Source organism: Schistocerca nitens, chromosome 4 (assembly GCF_023898315.1).
Source record: "Schistocerca nitens isolate TAMUIC-IGC-003100 chromosome 4, iqSchNite1.1, whole genome shotgun sequence".
In the NCBI taxonomy this organism is placed as follows: domain Eukaryota; kingdom Metazoa; phylum Arthropoda; class Insecta; order Orthoptera; family Acrididae; genus Schistocerca; species Schistocerca nitens.
This window is the reverse complement of record NC_064617.1, coordinates 222,657,539-222,679,852: the sequence shown is the minus strand read 5'-3', so window position 1 is coordinate 222,679,852 and position 22,314 is coordinate 222,657,539. Positions and strand designations below refer to the sequence as shown.

General features: G+C 41.7%; 1 protein-coding gene across 1 annotated transcript in view; it reads right to left on the bottom strand.

The window, feature by feature from the left end:
* Window positions 1–15,631: 15,631 nt before the first annotated feature.
* LOC126252221 (dynein beta chain, ciliary) overlaps window positions 15,632–22,314 on the bottom strand; it is a 769,797-nt gene continuing 763,114 nt past the window's right edge. The window contains exons 81-82 of the mRNA XM_049953092.1: window positions 17,242–17,386; window positions 15,632–17,037 (exon numbers count right to left, since the gene is read on the bottom strand). Coding sequence (XP_049809049.1) covers window positions 16,876–17,037; window positions 17,242–17,386 — 307 coding nt within the window. The 3' untranslated portion in view covers window positions 15,632–16,875. The remainder of the gene's footprint in view (window positions 17,038–17,241; window positions 17,387–22,314) is intronic.

Below are 22,314 nucleotides of genomic sequence, written 5' to 3'. Positions count from 1 at the left end.
AACATGAACAAATATTTTTGTATACCTCTATCCCGAATACACTACACATAAGAATCATAGGTATGACTGTGGCTGTCCAAGGCGATGTCAGTAGTAGTCTCACTGCACGGACGCAATTGTTTGTATCTTATGAAATCACGTTCATTTGTTAAATTCTTTGTTATATATTGCGCTACATTTTCTTATGTCATTTTGCTGAAATCATTATTATATGTAACTGACATTTGTATGAACCTTTGACTAAAACTTATTGAAATTTAATTTCTCTTGACAAATACTCGTTTGTTAAAGGTTTTCCACTAGGCCCTCCACCAGCGGTAAGATGTGCAGCTTTTACAATTATCTTATTAATCAGTTCAGTTTACGACGTGTCTTCCGTGTTGCTCCAGCCTTTTTAAGGTAATTAGCTTACTTGTTTTCCATATATGTGTAATAGGTTCAAGTATATAATTTTGAAATACCTTTCTTTTTATTATCCTTTTATAGATTTCAGGATGGCCATAAAGCTGAAATCAGTTATCTATTCAAATAAATTGTGATCAAGAGTACTTATTCTACAGTTTACTTACGTTGAAATTTTGAATCTATGACTCGTTTGTTAAAGTATCTGTGTTGTAACTATGGACGCTCTGTGACTCTGCTCTGTGTAATACATTGTAAAAGAATTTCTGTTACAGTTTTACCTTGTTAATGAATGTGCAATAAAAGTGTTCGCTCGGAAGCTTGTATATTACTCTTTTAACAAGTTATTTTCCCAGACTGAATGCTTTGGCATAATATTCTAAAAATAAGTCTACGACATCATTGGCTAGCAGAAATTAACAGCAGCTCGCAGCCATTTGGAACGAGTAATCGTTAATACAATTGTTTTTCTAAATGCTAGTTCATTACATCCGAATGAGAAACTCAAGGGAAGAGAAAACTATGAGCAGTGGTAAAAATTGCTGTTTTGAAGAGCGCGCCGCGGCGCGCAGTGTGAAGCAGTCGCCCTCCGTATCTGGCGGTGGCAATCGCTGCTTTGGTGTCTCCCTCTGGTGGGAAAGGTTGCCTGTTCATGTGCATTTAAGGGGCGCTACGAGCTCGTCAGTCAGTCTGGGTCTGTCTTTCCTCCGAATTTGTGAGGCAGTTAGTGTCTGTCTGTCGTCCAGAGTGCTAGTATGTCTTTCGTTCGGATCAATCTTTAAAGAGTCTTTCCACTCCGCCAGTAAGAGAGCTTAGCTAGTGGTCGCCCTGTCGGGGCTTATGTCCTGCATCTGAGCGTTAGGCCGCCAGTCTGCTCGAGTTGCTCAAGCAATGGTCATTGGCGGTTGGATCGATCGGTTGGTCGGTCGCGCACTGAGACACAAGATGACTTGTTCACCTTGAGCGTCGGCGCATGTGAGGTCGCCATGTGAGTCCAGTGGGCCGCGCCGTATAGCGTGGGGTAGTGGCTTCGCGGTCCACACGAGAGCAACAGGAGTCAACCCACGACAGCAGTCTGGCCGGTGCGAGCTGCGACGCCGTGGTGTAACTGGTTCTCCGAGCGCTTCTGGGCCCCTTCAGTTAACATCTTGTGGAGCTTGGCTCGGTCCTTTCCTGGTGCAGGGATGTCGTTTTGCCAGTGGGCGTGTTTCCTCTGCATGGTTGGGTCCGAGCCAGTATTTACATCGTCGTGTGTCTGGAAGTGAGTGGGAGACGCACCAGCAGTGCAGTCGCGACGGAGCAGCAGTTGCGGACGGAGCAGCGAGCATTCGGTCGGTTGGTGTGGACCAGGAAAGACGGGAGATTGGCGCGCCTTCCTGCGTCCGTTGAAGCGGCTAGCAGTGGACGGTTCAGGAGAGCGATTTGGGGGTGCTGCGCCAGGTCTTCTAGAGAAATCGCAGTTTACTAGAAGTTAAGTGATTGGTGATATGTTGTGTGATTTACTTTTGTTACATTCTACTTGTTTTCTTGGTCAGTCTCTCGTCGCCAGCTTGCTCGTCTGTCTCTCGTCCGCATGTGTTAGGCAGTTAGTGTCTGTCTGTCATTCGGAGCTGCCTCTGTCTTGTTTGTCGGATTTGGTATGTTAATGAGTTTATTGTTTGGAGTGTAACGGCCTAATTCCTGAAATATGTTTTGATCTTGCCTATCATCTTGAGAGGCTGTATCTATGTACCGTAGGGCATGTTAACTTGTTTGGCCAACCTTGTATAATTTTATATAAGATTTCTTTTCATGGGCTTTTATTTAAATGGTCATTTTAGTATATAAAGTTGCCACCCTTCCACCGTAAGACCTTTCTTAGAAGTTAAAATCAAGTTGCACCTTCGGTGGCAAAGTTAATATTTTAATTTGAGTGTTTTGTACCATTTCCATCCCTCCTACGGGGTGTATAGTTTGTGTGCTTGTGTGAATTGTTAAAACCTTTAAAGTAATCTGGTGTGTTGCAGATTTGCACCAGTGTAGTCTTTCAGAGGTTGTTGTGAGCGGTCGTAACTACGGCCGTGTCAAAAGGGAGCGGCAAGGTTCTCAGCCCGAAAGCTCATACAGTCAAAAATTTGTTTCTTTCTGCCTCTGAATAAATTGTAACTTGATATTTAGATGATGCTTTCTGATTATAATTTTACATCTGTTTCTTTTTAAAAAAAATGCTTTAGGCACCATTAAAGTGAATAAATTACCATTTGTTAAAAAGGAATTTGCTTATGATTTCATCAGTTACTCCCTGGCAACTACTTTCACGCTCACATAGTGTGATTAAATGTGTTAATGTTCTTGATGAATCGGTAGTAAATAAAATAAATTCTTAAGAATATTCTTTGAAAATAAATGACAGGTCAAACTACACTGAGGGGAAAAATTCGTAACAATAAAAAATAATTAATGTAGAGTAATGAAATTTCGGGAATACATTTTTCTTGGTAACATATTTAAGGAATTACACTGCAAGATCACAGGTTAAGGTACCCGCGAGATAAGCCATTGCAAATATGCAAATTCTGGTACACTAATAACCGGTGTAACTGCCAGAATGTTGGATGCAAGCATGCAAACGTGCATACATTGAGTTGTACAAGTGCGGGATGACAGTCTGAGGGACAGTGTTCCATGACTGTTGCACTTGGGCAGTCAACATAGGGACAGTTAATGCTGTTTGTGGATGATGATGGAGTTCTCGTTCAATGATGTCCCTGATGTGCTCGTTTAGAGAAAGATCCGGTGAGCGAGCAGGCAAAGGCAACATGTCGACACACTGTAGAGCATATTGGGTTACAAGAGTGGTATATGGGCGTGCGTTATCCTGTTGGAAAACACCTCCTGGAATACTCTTCATGAATGGCAGCACAACATGTCGAATCATCAGATTGACGAACAGTTTTGCAACCAGGGTGCATGGGATAGCCACGAGAGTGCTCCTGCTGTCATACGAAATCACATTCCAGATCATAACTCCATGCGTAGATCCAGTGTGTGTAGCATACAGACACGTTCGTTGCAGGTCTTCAACTAGCCTCCTTCTAACCAACACACAGCCATCACTGGCACCGAGGTAGACTCAACTTTTACCAGAAACCACAACAGACTTCCACACTGCCCTCCACTGAGCTCTCAGTTGACACCACTAAAGTTGCAAATGATGGGGGTTTGGGGTCAATGAAATGTTACAGAGCGTCTGGGTCAGAGCTGTCCTTGAAGTAACAGATTTTTAACAGTTCGCTGTGTCACTGTGGTGCCAACTGCAGCTGAAGTAGCTGCTGCAGATGCAGTACGATCCGATAGAGCCATACATCGAATACTGAGGTCTTCCCTCACGGTAGCGCCACATGACCTTTGGGAGCCTGATCTTCTTGTGACTGTACATTCACGTGACCACAGCTCTCAGCGGTTATGTACAGTGGCTACATTCTGCCAAGTCTTCCTGCAGATCGCAGAAGGAACATTCAGTTTCTCGTAGCCTTATTACACTACTGGCCATTAAAATTGCTACACCACAAAGATGACGTGCTAGAGACGCGAAATTTAACCGACAGGAAGAACATGCTGTGATATTCAAATGATTAGCTTTACAGAGCGTCCACACAAGGTTGGCGCCGGTGGTGATACCTCCAACGTGCTGACATGAGAAAAGTTCGCAACCAATTTCTCATACACAAAACAGCAGTTGAACGGCGTTGCCTGGTGAAACGTTGTTGTGATGCCTCGTGTAAGGAGGAGAAATGCGTATCATCACGTTTACGACTTTGATAAAGGTCGGATTGTAGCCTATCGCATTGCGGTTTATCGTATGGCGACATTGCTACTCGCGTTGGTCGAGATCCAATGACTGTTAGCAGAAAAAGGAATCGGTGGGTTCAGGAGGGTAATACGGAACGCCGTGCTGGATCCCAACGGCCTCGTATCACTAGCAGTCGAGATGACAGGCATCTTACCCGCATGGCTGTAACGGATCGTGGAGCCACATCTCGATCCCTGAGTCAACAGATGGGGACGTTTGCAAGACAACAACCATCTGCACGAACAGTTCGACGACATTTGCAGCGGCATGGACTATCAGCTCGGAGACCATGGCTGCGGTTATCCTTGACGCTGCATCACAGCCAGGAGCGCCTGCGATGGTGTACTCAACGACGAACCTGGGTGCACGAATGGCAAAACGTCATATTTTCGGACGAATACAGGTTCTGTTTACAGCATCATGATGGTCGCATCCGTGTTTGGCGACGTCGCGGTGAACGCACATTGGTAGCGTGTATTCGTCATCGCCATACTGGCGTATCACCTGGCGTAATGGTATGGGGTGCCATTGGTTACACATCTCGGTCAGCTCTTATACGCATTGTCGGCACTTTGAAGAGTGGACGTTACATTTCAGATGTGTTACGACCTGTGGCTCTACCCTTCATTCGATCCCTGCGAAACCCTACATTTCAGCAGGACAGTGCACGACCGCATGTTGCAGGTCCTGCATGGGCCTTTCTGGATACAGAAAATGTTCGACTGCTGCCTTGGCCAATAAATTCTCCAGATCTCTCACCAATTGAAAACTGGCTCGTCACAATACGCCAGTCACTACTCTTGATGAACTGTGGTATCGTGTTGAAGGTACATGGGCAGCTGTACCTGTACACGCGATCCAAGCTCTGACTCAATGCCCAGGCGTATCAAGGCCATTATTACGGCCAGAGGTGGTTGTTCTGGGTACTGATTTCTCAGGATCTATGCACCCAAATTGCGTGAAAATGTAATCACATGTCAGTTCTAGTATAATATATTTGTCCAATGAATACCCGTTTATCATCTGCATTTCTTCTTGGTGTAGCAATTTTAATGGCCAGTAGTCTATATGCCCTCGTCCAAACTCAGTGAGGTGTTGATAATGGCGTCTTTGTAGCTTTAAAGGCGTTCTTAACTAACATTAACTCGTAGAATTTCAAAGGTACCTAATGCTCACGACCGTTATAGCGTATATTTAAAGCACACCTGATTTGTTACTAGCGCCACTCTTATACATCTGGCGCGAAATTTGAATAGATATTATCTTTCACACGCAGAAAAATGCGTACCAACTTTCGTTTACGTCGCACAACTTCTTCCTAGCACAGCAATTTTTTCCATCAGTGAACGTATGTGGCAGTTCGCTATTTAAAGCAAGTCTACGAAGACTGTGCCATCTTCCAACGATTTGAAAATTCTTCGTTGGTAGGAGAGAACCTGTGAAAGATAAATTCCACATTGCAAAAATTAAATGGCCTTAGCTCTGAAGTTAAGGAAAGATGGTCTGTTTTTATTCTTCTCGCGGAGCTACCAGACGAATATAAATCTATGATTATGAGCTTAAAAAATTCAAACATGCCATTTACAGGAGACTCCACTACGAAAACTTACTGCAAGAAAAGAACGATGACAGCTGTAATAAACAATCGGCTAGTCAAACTGCGCTCCAAGTGAACAAGAAAAAGAATGTTACGTTCAATTACAGTGGCGGCTGGTTCTCATGTGCTAATGTTATACAGCACATTGTAAATATCGCACTAAAATTGTGCCATTACACTTCAAATGCGAGCAGGAAATCGCATTAAAATTACACCATTTGTCTTCGAATGCATGCTGGTACGCAAGTAAAATGGACGAAAACATGTTTTGTAGCGCTCACTCGACGATAACTGAAAACCAGTGTTGAGTGCTGAAATGATGGTCAGCCACTCTCCGACCAACTCAGAGAAGGGACACACCTCTCTGTTTACAACTGCGCGTGCTCTGATGTGTCTTCGTCCCTTCCAACACTGTTTAAGTGCTGCGTTTTGTTCACAGCATCAGGTCCATATTTTTCTTTGAAACTGCATGCAGTATGTTGCGCAAGAGAAGAGTTAAAGAGTACAAGGGATTTTTGAGAAGATATTGTCGTAACGGACAGTGGCAAAGAGGTCAAATGCACAGAGGATATTCATGGACTTGGGTTCAGTTTCTGCTGGTACCAACCTTCTTTTTCATTTTATTTTAATCCTCGGAATATTACACTATTACTATAAAATTTAAATATCTTTAAATACATCAGTTTACATACGTAAAATTAATGAATTAAATTTAGTTATGATTACTAACCTTGTAAGTCAAAAGGCTATATTCCATCATATTGCAGCACCTTGATATAATTTTGCATGAGGTGCCACTGCCACTGGCAAAAAAGATCCCAAGTGCTATTAACTGCAACAAATATGGGAATACGGCAAGAAATTGTTGCAGCAAGAGCAAAATTGAAGAAAACTTTGGCCAAGGTAGCAGGCTACCGGATATTTTTTCAAACGCAACTGCAGGTAAAGATACATTGCTGGAATGGTATGTAGACTCAGAGGCATCAGCACACATGTCCAGATAAGCTGTAACAGCAAATAATGATAACTTACCCGCAAAAGGAATACGATCTTCATTTTTATGACGGCAGGCTGAAAATTTCTCGGAGTGGAACATAACGAAACTACATAGCCTACCTTACTGAACATTTTTCTTATTTTTCATTCTAGTCTCCAGGTACACTAACGCACTTAGTCCAGCGATGTTCCAATGCCTTGACCACCTCGAAAATTAGGTTCCACCAGGCCTCCAAAACATCCGTCAACTTCGGCTGCCAGATCTTTGAAAAGAATCCCATCTACCTACGGAAACTTTGAGCCTGGGAAAGAGACAGAAGTCTGATGGAACCAAAATCGAGGATAAGGAGAGGGGGAATGTGGCAACAATTCATATCTTAATTCAAGTATTTTTCCATGGAAACGACTCTTGTGTTTGCGCACACATTGTCTGGATAAAGATGGCTTTCTTCTCTGCCAAACCTAGCCTTTTTCGTATATTTTCTTGCAGTTGGTCCAAGAGGTTAGTGTAATATTGTCCTGCAATTGTTTGATTAGTGGGAATATGCTGTTGTTGTTGTGGTATTCAGTCCTAAGACTGGTTTGATGCAGCTCTCCATACTGCAGCTCTCCATACTGCATGCAGTATGTTGCGCAAGAGAAGAGTTAAAGAGTACAAGGGATTTTTGAGAAGATATTTTCGTAACGGACAGTGGCAAAGAGGTCAAATGCACAGAGGATATTCATGGACTTGGGTTCAGTTTCTGCTGGTACCAACCTTCTTTTTCATTTTATTTTATTCCTCGGAATATTACACTATTACTATAAAATTTAAATATCTTTAAATACATCAGTTTACATACGTAAAATTAATGAATTAAATTTAGTTATGATTACTAACCTTGTAAGTCAAAAGGCTATATTCCATCATATTGCAGCACCTTGATATAATTTTGCATGAGGTGCCACTGCCACTGGCAAAAAAGATCCCAAGTGCTATTAACTGCAACAAATATGGGAATACGGCAAGAAATTGTTGCAGCAAGAGCAAAATTGAAGAAAACTTTGGCCAAGGTAGCAGGCTACCGGATATTTTTTCAAACGCAACTGCAGGTAAAGATACATTGCTGGAATGGTATGTAGACTCAGAGGCATCAGCACACATGTCCAGATAAGCTGTAACAGCAAATAATGATAACTTACCCGCAAAAGGAATACGATCTTCATTTTTATGACGGCAGGCTGAAAATTTCTCGGAGTGGAACATAACGAAACTACATAGCCTACCTTACTGAACATTTTTCTTATTTTTCATTCTAGTCTCCAGGTACACTAACGCACTTAGTCCAGCGATGTTCCAATGCCTTGACCACCTCGAAAATTAGGTTCCACCAGGCCTCCAAAACATCCGTCAACTTTGGCTGCCAGATCTTTGAAAAGAATCCCATCTACCTAGGGAAACTTTGAGCCTGGGAAAGAGACAGAGGTCTGATGGAACCAAAATCGAGGATAAGGAGAGGGGGAATGTGGCAACAATTCATATCTTAATTCAAGTATTTTTCCATGGAAACGACTCTTGTGTTTGCGCACACATTGTCTGGATAAAGATGGCTTTCTTCTCTGCCAAACGTAGCCTTTTTTGTATATTTTCTTGCAGTTGGTCCAAGAGGTTAGTGTAATATTGTCCTGCAATTGTTTGATTAGTGGGAATATGATGTTGTTGTTGTGGTATTCAGTCCTAAGACTGGTTCGATGCAGCTCTCCATGCTACTCTATCCTGTGCAAACCTCTTCAACTCCCAGTACCAACTGCAAATGGTTTCCCTCTAGGACTTTTACCCTCCGCACTGCCCTCCAATACTAAATTGGTGATTCCTTGATGCCTCAGAATATGTCCTACCAACCGATCCCTTCTTCTAGTCACGTTGTGCCACAAACTCCTCTTCTCCTCAATTCTATTCAATACTTCCTCATTAGTTATGTGATCTATCCATCTAATCTTCAGCATTCTTCTGTAGCACCACATTTCGAAAGCTTCGATTCTCTTTTTGTCTAAACTATTTATCGTCCACGTTTCACTTCCATACATGGCTACACTCCATACAAATACTTTCAGACAAGACTTCCTGACACTTAAATCTATACTCGATGTTAACAAATTTCTGTTCTTCAGAAACGCTTTCCCTGCCATTGCCAGTCTACATTTCATATCCTGTCTACTGCGATCATCGTCAGTTATTTTGCTCCTCAAATAGCAAAACTCAATTACTACTTTAAGTATCTCATTTCCTAACCTAATACCCTCAGCATCACCCGATTTAATTCGACTACATTCCATTATTCTCGTTTTGCTTTTGTTGATGTTCATCTTATATCCTCCTTTCAAGACACTGTCCATTCCGTTCAGCTGCTCTTCCAGGTCTTTTGCTGTCTCTGACAGAATTATAATGTCATCGGCGAACCTCAAAGTTTTTATTTCTTCTCCATGGATTTTAATTCATTAGCAGAATCCTTTCCGCATCCCAGAAAACTGACACCAATACCTTTCAGCCAACCATGTTGCCTTTACGTTCTTTGGTGATGGTATATCAACATGTTTCCACTGCTATGACTGTTGCTTTGTCTCTGGGGTACAGTAGTGGACCCAAGTTTCATTTGTGGTCAAAACTGGAGGGAAAAATCTTGTTGATTGCTCTGAAAACAGGTCAAACATTGTTCAAAAATTTTTGTTCTGAGGCGTTTTTGATCCTGTGTTTTGCTTTCTTACCTTACAACAACACGGAGACATCCGCACCACAAATCTCTACCCAGAGCACTGACGCATCATATGTTTACTCATAAACTATGACCTGTTATAATGCAGGAGCCTCGTGTACTAGTGCTGACAATTAGTGGCCATACTGTGAACTTTTTGAACTACCTAAATCTACATCTATACTCTGCAAACCATTGTGAAGGGTATGGCAGAGGGTACGTCCCATTGTACCAGCTGTCAGGATGTTTCCCCTGTTCCATTCATGTGTGGATTGCAGAATGATAGTTTAAATGCCTCTTTGCATACTGTAATTAATCTAATATTAGCCTCATGACCCCTATGAAAGTGATACGTAGAGGGTTGTAGCATATTCCTTGAGTCAACATTTAAAACCGATTCTTGAAACTTTGTAAACAGTCTTTCTGAGGATGGTTTACGTCTGACTTCAAGAATCTGGCAGTTTAGTTTCTTCAGCAGCTCTGTGACACTCTCCCACAGGGAAAACAATCCTGCGACCATTTGTGCTGCCCTTCTCTCTATACGTTCTATATCCACTGTTACTCCTATTTGGCATGGGCCCCACATGCTTTATCAATATGCTAGGATGGGTTTCACGAGTCTCCTTTATAGACATTACGTTTCCCCAGTAGTCTATTAAACCAAATTCTGTCACCTGCTTTACCCACGGCTGAGCCTATGTGATCATCTCATTTCATATCCCTACGAAGTGTTTGTTACACCCAGCTATTTCTATGAGTCGATTCATTCCAGCTGTGACCCATTGATATTATAGTCACAGATACGACATTCCTTCATTTTGTGAAAGGCATAATTTGATATTTCTGAACACTTAAAGTAAGTTCCCAATGTTCCCTCCACTTTGAAATCTTATAAAAGAACTGACTGAATATTTATGCAGCTTCTTTCAGACAATACTACATTATACAGGGTGTTACAAAAAGGTACGGCGAAACTTTCAGGAAACATTCCTCACACACAAATAAAGAAAAGATGTTATGTGGACATGTGTCCGGAAACGCTTAATTTCCATGTTAGAGCTCATTTTAGTTTCGTCAGTATGTACTGTACTTCCTCGATTCACCACGAGTTGGCCCAATTGAAGGAAGGTAATGTTGACTTCGGTGCTTGTGTTGACATGCGACTCATTGCTCTACAGTACTAGCATCAAGCACATCAGTACGTAGCATCAACAGGTTAGTGTTCATCATGAACGTGGTTTTGCAGTCAGTGCAATGTTTACAAATGCGGAGTTGGCAGATGCCCATTTGATGTATGGATTAGCCCGGGCAATAGCCGTGGCGCGGTACGTTTGTATTGAGACAGATTTCCAGAACGAAGGTGTCCCAACAGGAAGACATTCGAAGCAATTGATCGGCGTCTTAGGGAGCACGGAACATTCCAGGCTATAACTCGCGACTGGAGCAGACCTAGAACGACCAGGACACCTGCAATGGACGAGGCAATTCTTCATGCAGTTGACGATAACCCTAATGTCAGCATCAGAGAAGTTGTTGCTGTACAAGGTAACGTTGACCACGTCATTGTATGGAGAGTGCTACGGGAGAACCAGTTGTTTCCGTACCATGTACAGCGTATGCAGGCACTATCAGCAGCTGATTGGCCTCCATGGGTATACTTCTGCGAATGGTTCATCCAACAATGTGTCAATCCTCATTTCAGTGCAATTGTTCTCTTTATGGATGAGGCTTCATTCCAATGTGATCAAATTGTAAATTTTCACAATCAACTTGTGTGGGCTGACGAGCATCCGCACGCAATTGTGCAGTCACGTCATCAACACAGATTTTCTGTGAACATTTGGGCAGGCATTGTTGGTGATGTCTTGATTGGGCCCCATGTTCTTCCACCTACACTCAATAGAGCACGTTATCATGATTTCATACGGGATACTCTACCTGTGCTGCTAGAACATGTGCCTTTACAAGTACGACACAACATGTGCTTCATGCACGATGGAGCTCCTGCACTTTTCAGTCGAAGTGTTCGTACGCTTCTCAACAACAGATTCGGTGACAGATGGATTGGTAGAGGCAGACCAATTCCATGGCCTCCACGCTCTCCTGTCCTCAACCCTCTTGACTTTAATTTATGGGGGCATTTGAAAGCTCTTGTCCATGCAACCCCGGTGCCAAATGTAGAGACTCTTCGTGCTTGTATTGTGGACGGCTGTGATACAATACGCCATTCTCCAGGGCTGCATCAGCGCATCAGGGATTCCATGCGATGGAGGGTGGATGCATGTATCCTCGCTAAGGGAGGACATTTTGAACATTTCCTGTAACAAAGTGTTTGAAGTCACGCTGGTACGTTCTGTTGCTGTGTGTTTCCATTCCATGATTAATGTGATTTGAAGAGAAGTAATAAAATGAGCTCTAACATGGAAAGTAAGCATTTCCGGACACATGTCCACATAACATATTTTCTTTCTTTGTGAGTGAGGAATGTTTCCTGAAAGTTTGGACGTACCTTTTTGTAACACACTGTATACAACTGTATCATATGCAAAAAAGTATGATGTAACTATTAATATTGTACACTAGGTCATTAATATACAACATGAATAGCAAGGGTCCCAACACACTTCCTAATGGCACACCCGAAGTTAATTCTACATTTGTCAGTTGCTCTCCAAATAACATGCTACCTCCTTCCTAGCAAAAAATCCTCAGTCTAGCCACAAATTTTGCTTCATACCGCATATGATCATAGATTTGATAATACTTATAGATGTGGTACTGAGTCAAATGCTTTTCAGAAATCAAGAAATACTGCATCCGCTTGGCTGCTTTGATCAAGCACTTACAGTATGTCGTGTGAGAAAAGTCGGAGTTGGTTTTCACATGATCAATGTTTTCAGAATCCACACTGGTTGGCATGGAGGAGGTCATTTTGTTCCAGATATCTCATTATGTTTGGGCTCAGAATATGTTATAAGATTCTACAACAAATTGATGTCAAGAATATTGGACAATAGTTTTGTGGATCAGTTTTATTACCCTTCTTGTAAAAAGTTGTGGCCCATACTTTCTTCTGACTATTGGGTACAGTTTTTTGTTAGAGGGTCTATGATGGATTATAGTTGAAAGAGGGTCTAACTCAGCAGCAAATTCAATACGGAATGTGAGGAAGAAGAACTCACGTACCTCTTCTGCTTAATTCTTAAAGCGTCTTTCGTTTTGGTCATTTTCCGTGCCCTCCATGTGATTGAGCCCTTTGCAGGAGCCTGCCCTGCCACACCCTGCTTACCACCAATGACTACAGTTACATTTTACAATTTGCCAAATTTCTGACAAGAAAATACTAAATGTCATATTCTTATCAAGAAATCCTGAACCGTGAACATACTACAGAAACTAGATCCACTAACTAATCATGATACTTGAGTTGCTTAGAATATTTTCATCACAAGAAAATTTTTGAAGGAAGAAACAGGTTATTGCAATCAGGTTAGAATTTTAGCAGCAAAAAGTGGGCCCCAATCAGTCTGTTGCAGACATGGCCACTGACCTTTATGGATTAAGCAGGAATCACAGTTTTGAATATTTGTGCAGGCAGAACTATGCTGACTCTCTAATTAGGGATGTTATGGCCCCCTGACTCAGAAGTGAGGAACACACATTAATGAAATCCCATCAGTGGCAGTGCCATTATCTGGCTGGAAACATTACTTCCTTCATCATGCATATAGTGCAAGCACCCATTAGCATGTGACATGCCTTGTGTGTGGTAAAAAGGGACACTTGCAAATGTTTCCCTGTATGTAGAAGTGAACAGTGTGAGTGATACAAAAATGCAGACTCCTCAGAACACAGCACACCAAATGTACTTAGCAGCATTCATAGGCAAACACTGGGAAGTTATCCCTTGATGCTGGTGCTTCTGTATCCTTGTTAAATTAATCCATTTACTTAAGTTTAAGATTTTTGCCCTTGCAGGGAATCAAGACAAAACTAGTGCCTCTGAACAACATCATATGCCATTGCTAATAAAACTTACAGTTTTATACACTTACTGCCAAGTACTCATCCAGTAAATTTTCTTGTGGTAGCTGACTGCAAAGTGGACTATGTTTTTAGCGTAGTCTCTTTCTGCACTTATGGTTGTACAGTTCATGAAGCAGTATGTGCCATGCAGTCAGAAGAATCTTGTGCCATGCTAAAGTCTCTCTGTGATAGATCACCTCACCTGGGTTATGGATGATGCCAGATGTCAAAGCTCATGTCACTCTTACGGCAATGGTTACCCTGTGTTTCTTCAAAGCCCTCCTGGCGTCCCTGGCTCTAAAAGATGCCATAAAAACAGAACTGGACTGATTCACTCATGAGGATGTGTTAACACTTATTCCTCGTACTCAATGAGCACCCCAATGGTAACAGTATGCAAGCACAACACCACTTTGAGACTTTGTGGTGACTTTAAAATGATGATAAATGCACAAGCTGAAGTGGAAACATACTCCCCGAATGACAGCAGATGAACTTCTTGCAAGATTAGATCATGACATTTAGATCATGACATCTTATTTAGTAAAGCAGACCACACAGAGACGTATTTTCAAATTCCCTTGGATGCAGCATTACAATATTACAGAGTGATTAATATGCCATATAGTTTCTACATTGTAATCTGTTACCTTTCAGAATATCATCAGCCCCTACCAAATTCCAGTGTTCTGTGAATAAATTATTACAAGATATTCCAAACAATACTTCATACTCTGATGATATCTTATTTACAAGTATGATTCCAGAGGACTGCCTTCACTACCTTGAACTCTTGTTCCAGAGCCTGGAGACAAAGGACTCCAGTGCAGCCTGCACAAGTGTACTTTCATTGAACTTTCCTTGATGTATTTGATGTTCAAACTCTCAGACAATGAATTCGAACTAATGGAAGATAATTTTGTGGGGATTGACACTGTGTGGCCTGCTGCAAATGTAAAAAACAAAAAGCTACAAGTGTTTCTGGTTAGGATCAACTATCCTGGCTCCATCATTGCAAACCTCACTGAACTCTCTCACCCTGAACTCTCATCCACTGGACCAGCTATGGCATCAAGGCAAGCATTTTGAATGATCACCTCTTAAATGTTTCCATTAAACAATGGCACTCTGTAGCTCTAGAAGTGGCGACAATTTTCAATTCAGCTTCAGGGCTTGCTGAAAAAGTCTTTTACCAGAGACTGTCAGGAGGAGAGTTGCTGGATGCATTAAGGGAGAAAGTAAGATAGAGATGTGGCTTTGCTCAGACAGTCAACAGGCTTTTACAGATTGCCTTAAGTGGGCACTGTGGTTGTCAACATACACCCCTGGAATGTTGCTGGCAGCAGCGACTTATTTCTCCCCCCATGGTATATGTGCAGTCCTGTCTCATAAATATACCAATGGCAGAGAGTGCCTGATAACATATGCTTCTAAGATCTTAGACAGCTTTCAGCAGCATTACTCCCAAATAGAATGAGAGGCCCTCACTATCAACTACACAGACCAGAAATTTAAATTATTCCTTTATGGAGAGAAATTTTGTCTCGGCGCAGATCACCAACTACAGCTCACCCAGCACTGAAGGTTACAGGTGCTACGACTATTTAATTGTTACTTAAGTTATGAAAAATATAAAATCAAAGGGAGGGTATTGAAATCATAAATTACATTTAGATGCATAAATGGTTTTACATCTTCAGCAACACTTCAAATTTGAATATTTCAACCATATTTAATTAAGGATATAGCTGTATTCAATATGTAGGTATGGGAGCTATCCCAAAATACAATAAAATACTGGAAAACAGTCACTACATGTATGTCAAGTTTTGTATCAGAGAGCTTATAGTGATTACTATAAAACTAGATATTATTAAAATAGAAATTATACACGAAATTATCTATTGATATGCTTTTCACATACTGTATGTAAAATAGGTGATTTTAAAATATGAGGACTCCCAATACACTCCATATGAACATATACTACAAAAATACATTATGTTTGAGTCTTATTATAAGAAAAAATAGTGAACTTGGCTTTTATAATGAAAAAAGGCTCTTGAAACACAATACAACAAGCAGCTGGTTACTTTATTAACAATAAAGCAATGTGCTCTCTCAATTTTTCCTGGTATGAATCATAACAATGTGGCTTTGGGTATTCAGTCACATTTCTGATTAAATTTTTCTGCGCTATACTTCAGTGACCAACCCAGACACCTCTGCAGGTGCTGGAAGCTGTATTATTATCCATACTTGCTACCTGGCTCCAACCAGACTGTGAAGTACGATTGATGATATTTATAGCCAAGTTTGACTTCCAGAGGCTTCTATGCCCTTTGATGCTAGTTTGTTTTTTGGAGCCGGCACTGTTATTCTGTAAAATGCACATCGTCTGAGCATTTTCCATATCTGTGGATGAGACTGCATGTGAGATTTTAATAAAACGAGTCCCAGATCCAAAATTTTGCTTACTCTGAAACCTCCATTGGGGTTTGTCAAGACTCCCTAATTATGCTGTGAATGAAGTTGGTGTTTGTTACACAATACCAGTCTCGTAGCATGTCATTTAGTGTTCAGAAATTTGCTTAATTTTTTTATTCAGGTGTGTTGCCGATGTTCCTTGCACTTCTGAACTATTTTAACAATTTGTCACATTCGCATGTAATACAGTACATAGCCAGCTTTAGGAAACCTAGACATTTCTCAACATTACAAAGAAGACTTTTGTTTGGAGTGGTCTATATTGAATGCTGTGGCAAAATAATAGCAGCATCATGATGCAAATGCTGAACTTCTGGGACAATACATTTAAAGAGCCTATTGAAATAAACATGTTGGAAAATCTGATAAACCACAGCACAGGTTTCAATTTAGGCAATGCTTGGGATCCAGCACTAAATTTATCGCATTACCATTGGCTATCTCATCCATCAGAACTCGAAAACACTGAGAGAATGAGTGTTTTATGGATTATCATGCAGGCTTTACAGAATAAATAGTACCTTAGGACGTGAAATACTGTCTAGAGAAATGGGATCAACAGCATGGCTGAACACCTGGAAGTGCACTATTAAACAATGAAGCACATTTTCCAGTTACACAGATACAGGGTTGCTACCTGAAGCATGTACATTTTAAGAAGCACAATATTGTTGTCACCTACAAAAAGACCCAAACCTAATATCATATCTACAACTAAGTAAACTATAAAGCAAAAAAGCAAGCATCCATATTTTAAAGAATTTGTACTAGATATCACTCTTTGGAAAGCACTAGGACTAATTTCAAATCTGAAGCAGTAGTGCAACTCCTGCCAATATCCATTTTGTTGGTTTGTCCTTAGTCTTGAGGTTAAAAGTCCATACATAAGTTGGTCCTCTAGTTCGTGTTTTGTAGATAGGACATTCATAAATGTTCCTAGTATCTATCTTGTCTTGTGTAATAGCCTGAGGAAAAAGTATATAAATGAAAAGATAGTTGGTAACTGATAATAAGAAGTCAATTATTATAGTGGCACATGATGGAAACGTAGCTTCCAAGAACTTTATTGTCCCTAGCAGTAAAATTGAATAAATAGTCAATGCTCAGTTACAGAAGTAAATTCTTAATCTGTGATATAATAGTAAATAATATATTAGAGTAATACCAACCCTTATGTTGAGAACTGGCAGCATAGGAAAAAGTTCTTTGAGACGTGACTCACTAATCACGCCAGCCTGGATATCCCAACGTGCTCCTTCCATAAATAAACCATGCACATATGCTCCATCACGTGGCGCACCGCGTACTGTTGCACTTTTTCCACTGTGCAGAAAAAAATGTATGTAAGCCTGCAGCTTCTTACTCTCATATCCTAAAGTGGAAATTCCTTAGGAAATATCTTATCTGTGCTTACTTCTTACCTCTATGAAAGTTATTTCTTTGCTTACACAACATACAAATCTCCTTAGACTAAGTATATGCTGTCCACCTAATCCAGTTCTAGGCAATAAGTAATTACACATTTCAGAAATTGATAAAAATGGGGAAACCACGAATGAAAGTTAGTTAGGCTATTAAACAAGACATTTGGTACTGATATAGTCAAATTCGATCATCTTGACAGTTATGCCATTGTAAGCTAAACGTCCTGCTTATGTTTTGGAGGACCATTAGATGGAGAATATTCACTAAAACAGTTGACCCTAGAAATAACATTTGAGAAAGCTAAGTTCTCTTATTGGAAATGTTTCATTCCAAAAATACATAGAAATGAAAGGCTCAAAAATGTTGTAGTTCACTTCATTCAGTAAAATTATGAAACAATGTTATAGCCTTTACCAGGCTCTGTAAAAGTACTAGAGCAATACAATATAAACTGTAATATATTAACTATTTGTACTTTCCTGTCTCTATAACCCCTCAATGAGAACATACTAAAATTTATCATACTGTCATGTCGTAACCACACTCAACTCCAAAATGAAAAGCAGGGTCATCAGTGAAATGCAACACTTAGAACTGAAGTACATTTATTATGAACATCAGTGTAAAGCCAGAACAGAACAGAACTGAACTCCTGGTCAGCATACTTCGATAACCTTCCAAAAATGATAAATATACTAAATAACAAATAACTGCTGGTGGTCAGTGTTGGAGTGGCAACCTGCAGGCCACCAACCAGTAACACTAACCCCTACACCAAAATTCATGCACCACAGCTTGCGGCATTGGACTCTCTCCTGGAGTAAAAGTGATCCACTGTTCCAGTTCTCATCAGAGCTGACTGCAGCATTGTAGATCTAGAACTTTTGAATGGTTCTCTTTATGGCAGTACTGGTGGATCCTTGCATTCTGGTCATGTTGTCACATCCTCTTTGCTATGATGAGCATTGGAGATAGCCCCACCGGTCAAAGCTTCGCAACAGTCAAGCAGGTCTACAGTCTCCTTCAACAAGTTCCCCCCGCCCCCCTCAACAATCCACACCTCAGGATAGTCATAGGGATTTTTATGGAGGACATGGATATCTCTGTACTTTTATCTTCCTGATGAAAGGTCATAAATCTTGACTTCATATGAGACGTACAGCAGGCGACAAAGGAAATATGACCCAAAGTACTGCTTTGGTAACTTTTCCAATAGCTGTACTTTCCACACAGGTGTAAAAATCGATACCAAGTCTCTTGGACTGTATCTCATTGAATATTTCTTGGTGTTATAATGCTCTTGGTCTTTCTCCTGGGTGTCTGGGTTCTTTGAGCAAACCAGCTCTCGTGCTTCATTGGTCCTAGTGATGAGTGTTTCATGTTGTCATCCCGAGTATGTCCAGCTGAAACAGGAACAATGTCCCCGTTGTTGTTTCAGCATTGAAACCATGGAGCAGAAAGAAAGGTGTGAAGCATGTAGTGTTTTGCTACACTGTGTTGTATGTAAATGTCACAAGGGCGGTATTGTATCCCAATCTGTCTATTCTACATCACTGTACATCGAGAGCTTATCTGACAGTTTATTATTAAGGCATTCTGTGAGCCATTCATCTGTGAATAATATGTAGTTATCATACTGTGGGTGATGTTGCAACATGAAATTATCTCTTATACTGGTCTCAAATAGAAAATTTTTCATGATTATACATCATTACATGGTGTGATCCACATTTCAAACAGGTGTCTTCTACAAGAAGTTTTGCAATTCCTGTAGCTTCAACAGTCAGAAGTGCTTTGACAAGAGCACAGCGGGTGAGGTAATTAATGCAGACTGTTATTCATCAGTTCCCATTTGTCGATTTCAGGAACCTTTCAAAGAGGTTGATTCTGATTTGGTGGAATGGGACTACTGCATGTCGAATTTATATCAGATGTCCTGAATGTAATTGCAGTAAGTGCTTCTGTTGGTGGTATCCCTTGCAGTGTCTCATAGTATCTAATAGATTGGTAGAGACCTGGACAATGATACCCATGTCTGATAGTACCTAGAGTCTTCATAAATCTCAGGTGACCAGATGTAACAGCATTACAGAAATACTTCAGGATAGCTGGCTTTACATGAGCTGGGATGATGAGCAATCATTTCTGTCCCAATTTATCATAGTTCTTTGTATACAATGTTCCATTCACTAACTGGAATTCTCCTCTGGTTGGATCATCCTTCTTCAAGACTGATACAGTCTTCAGCAGTTCTGGATCCTTCCTCTGTTCAGCAGCAATGGTCTTCAAATGTCTTCAAGGAAACAACAATGTGATCCAGATAGCAAAGACACATTGTCTTAGCATTCTGGGTGTTTAGGAAGGATTCCTCTTGATGGCTCATAAATAGGATGTCATAGGATGGTGCCATGGGTGAGGATATAGTTGGTCATGGTGAATAGGAAGGAGGTTGTTGGTTTGAAATCCATCAGCATTGGGAAAGGTAGTGTTCAATAGCAATAAGGCCATGGGCATTAGGGATGTTAGTGTCAAGGGACGTGACATCAATAGTGATGAGCAGGGCACCATGTGGTAATGGGACACGACTGTGGAGAGTCGGTGGAGGAAATGGTTGGTATCTTTTATATAGGTTGCGGGTAATAGGTTGGAGGTGCTGGTCTATAAGAGCAGAGATTCTCTCAGTGGAGGAATAGTAACCGGTAGCAATAGGGCATCCTGGGTGGATGGGTTTATGGACCTTAGGAAGCATGTAGAAGGTATGAATGTGGGGAATCGTAGGGGTAAGCAGAGAGATGGACTCCAGGGAAAGGTTCCAGGATGGGCCAAAGGATTTGAGAAGTGCCTGGAATCCTGCTGGATTTCTGGAACAGGTTCACTGTGGCAAAGTTTGTAGGTGGATGTGTCTGATAGCAGGCAGAGTCCAAACCTTGCCACAGTTACCCCATTCCAGAATTCCAGCAGTATCTCCAGCCACTTCTCAAATCATTACACTCATCCCAGAACCTTTCCTCGAGTCCATTTCTCTGCTGTCCCCACGACACTCCTGCCTTCTACATGCTTCCTAAAGTCCATAAATCCAACCACCCAGGATGCCCCATTGTGGCCGGTTACTGTGCCCTCACTGAGAGAACCTCTGCTCTCGTAGACCTTCAACCTACTACCTGCAACCTATATGAAAGATACCAACCATTTTCTCCAACGACTCTCCACAGTTCCTGTCTCTTTACCATATGGTGCCCTGCTTGTCACTATTGATGCCACATGCCTTGACACTAACATCCCTAATGCCCATGGCCTTACCGCTATTGAACACTACTTTTCCCAACACCAGATGGATTCCATACCAACAACCTTCTTCCTAGTTGCCATGACCAACTATATTCTCACCCACAATTACTTCTCCTTTGAAGGCATTACCTACAAACAAATCTGGGGTACAGCTATGGGCACCCGCATGGCACCATCCTATTCATAGGCCATTGAAAGGAATCCTTGCTAAACACCCAGAATTCTAAACCCCTCATCGGGTTCAGATTCACTGATGACATCTTTGCGATCTGATCTGAATTCAGGGTGAGGACACGCTATCCACATTCCTCCAGAACCTCAACAACTGCTTCATGTGGTCCTACTCAATCAAAGAAGCTGCCTCCCTAGATGTTGACCTCACCTCAAAGATGTCTACATTAGAACCTCCGTCCATATCAAACCTACTAACCACCAGCAATACCCTCACTTCAACAGTTGCTGCCCATTCCATACCAAGAAGTCCCTTCCATACAGCCTAACTACCCACATTCATCGGATCTGCAGTGACAAGTGGTTCCTCTTGAAATGCTCCGAGGGTCTCACTGAAGCCTTCACAGACTTTAATTATCATCCCAACCTTGTACAGAAACAAATATCCCATGCCTTATCTTTCAAGTCTCCCACCACCTCCCAAAGTCTCACCGTCCAGCTACAGAGGAGCATTTCTCTCATAACTCAGTACCACCCAGGACTGGAGCAACTGAATTACATTCTCCGCCAGGGTTTTGACTACCTCTCGTTGTGCCCTGAAATGAGAAATGACCTGCCCACTATCCTTCCCACCCCTCCCACAAGGTATTCCACCATCCACCGAGGCTACACAATATTCTTGTCTATCCCTACACAACCCCTGCTCCCAATCCCTTACCTCATGGCTCATACCTCTGTAATAGACCTAGATTCAAGACCTGTCCCATACATACTCCCACCACCTACTCCAGTCCAGTCATGAACATCACCTATACCATTAAAGACGGTGATACTTGTGAAACCAGCCACGTGATCTACAAGGTAAGCTGCAACCACTGTGCTGCATTCTATGTGGGCATGACGACCAACAAGCTGTCTATCTGCACGAATGGTTACCGACAAACTGTGGCCAAGAAAAAAGTGGACCACCCTGTTGCTGAGCACACTGCCAAACATGACATCTTTCATTTCAATGACTGCTTCACGGCCTTTGTCATATGGATCCTTCCCACCAACATGTTTTCCGAACTGTGCAGGCGGGAACTTTTCCTGCAATATATCCCATATTTCCATAAACCTCCCGGCCTCAACCTTCGTTAGTCATTGTCCTCATCCACCCAGCCCCTTCCCTGTTCCCATTCCAGCACTAGACAGCCATCATTCCACCATCGCACCCAGTTTCTTTATTTATCTCCTTTTCCGCTAACCCTCCCCCCTCCTACCTCTCCCCTGCCCTCCATCTAAACTCCTGATTGAACCCTCTCTCCACCTCGCCCTGTGCACTCCCCAGCAGCACTTCACTGTCTGCCACCCCTACC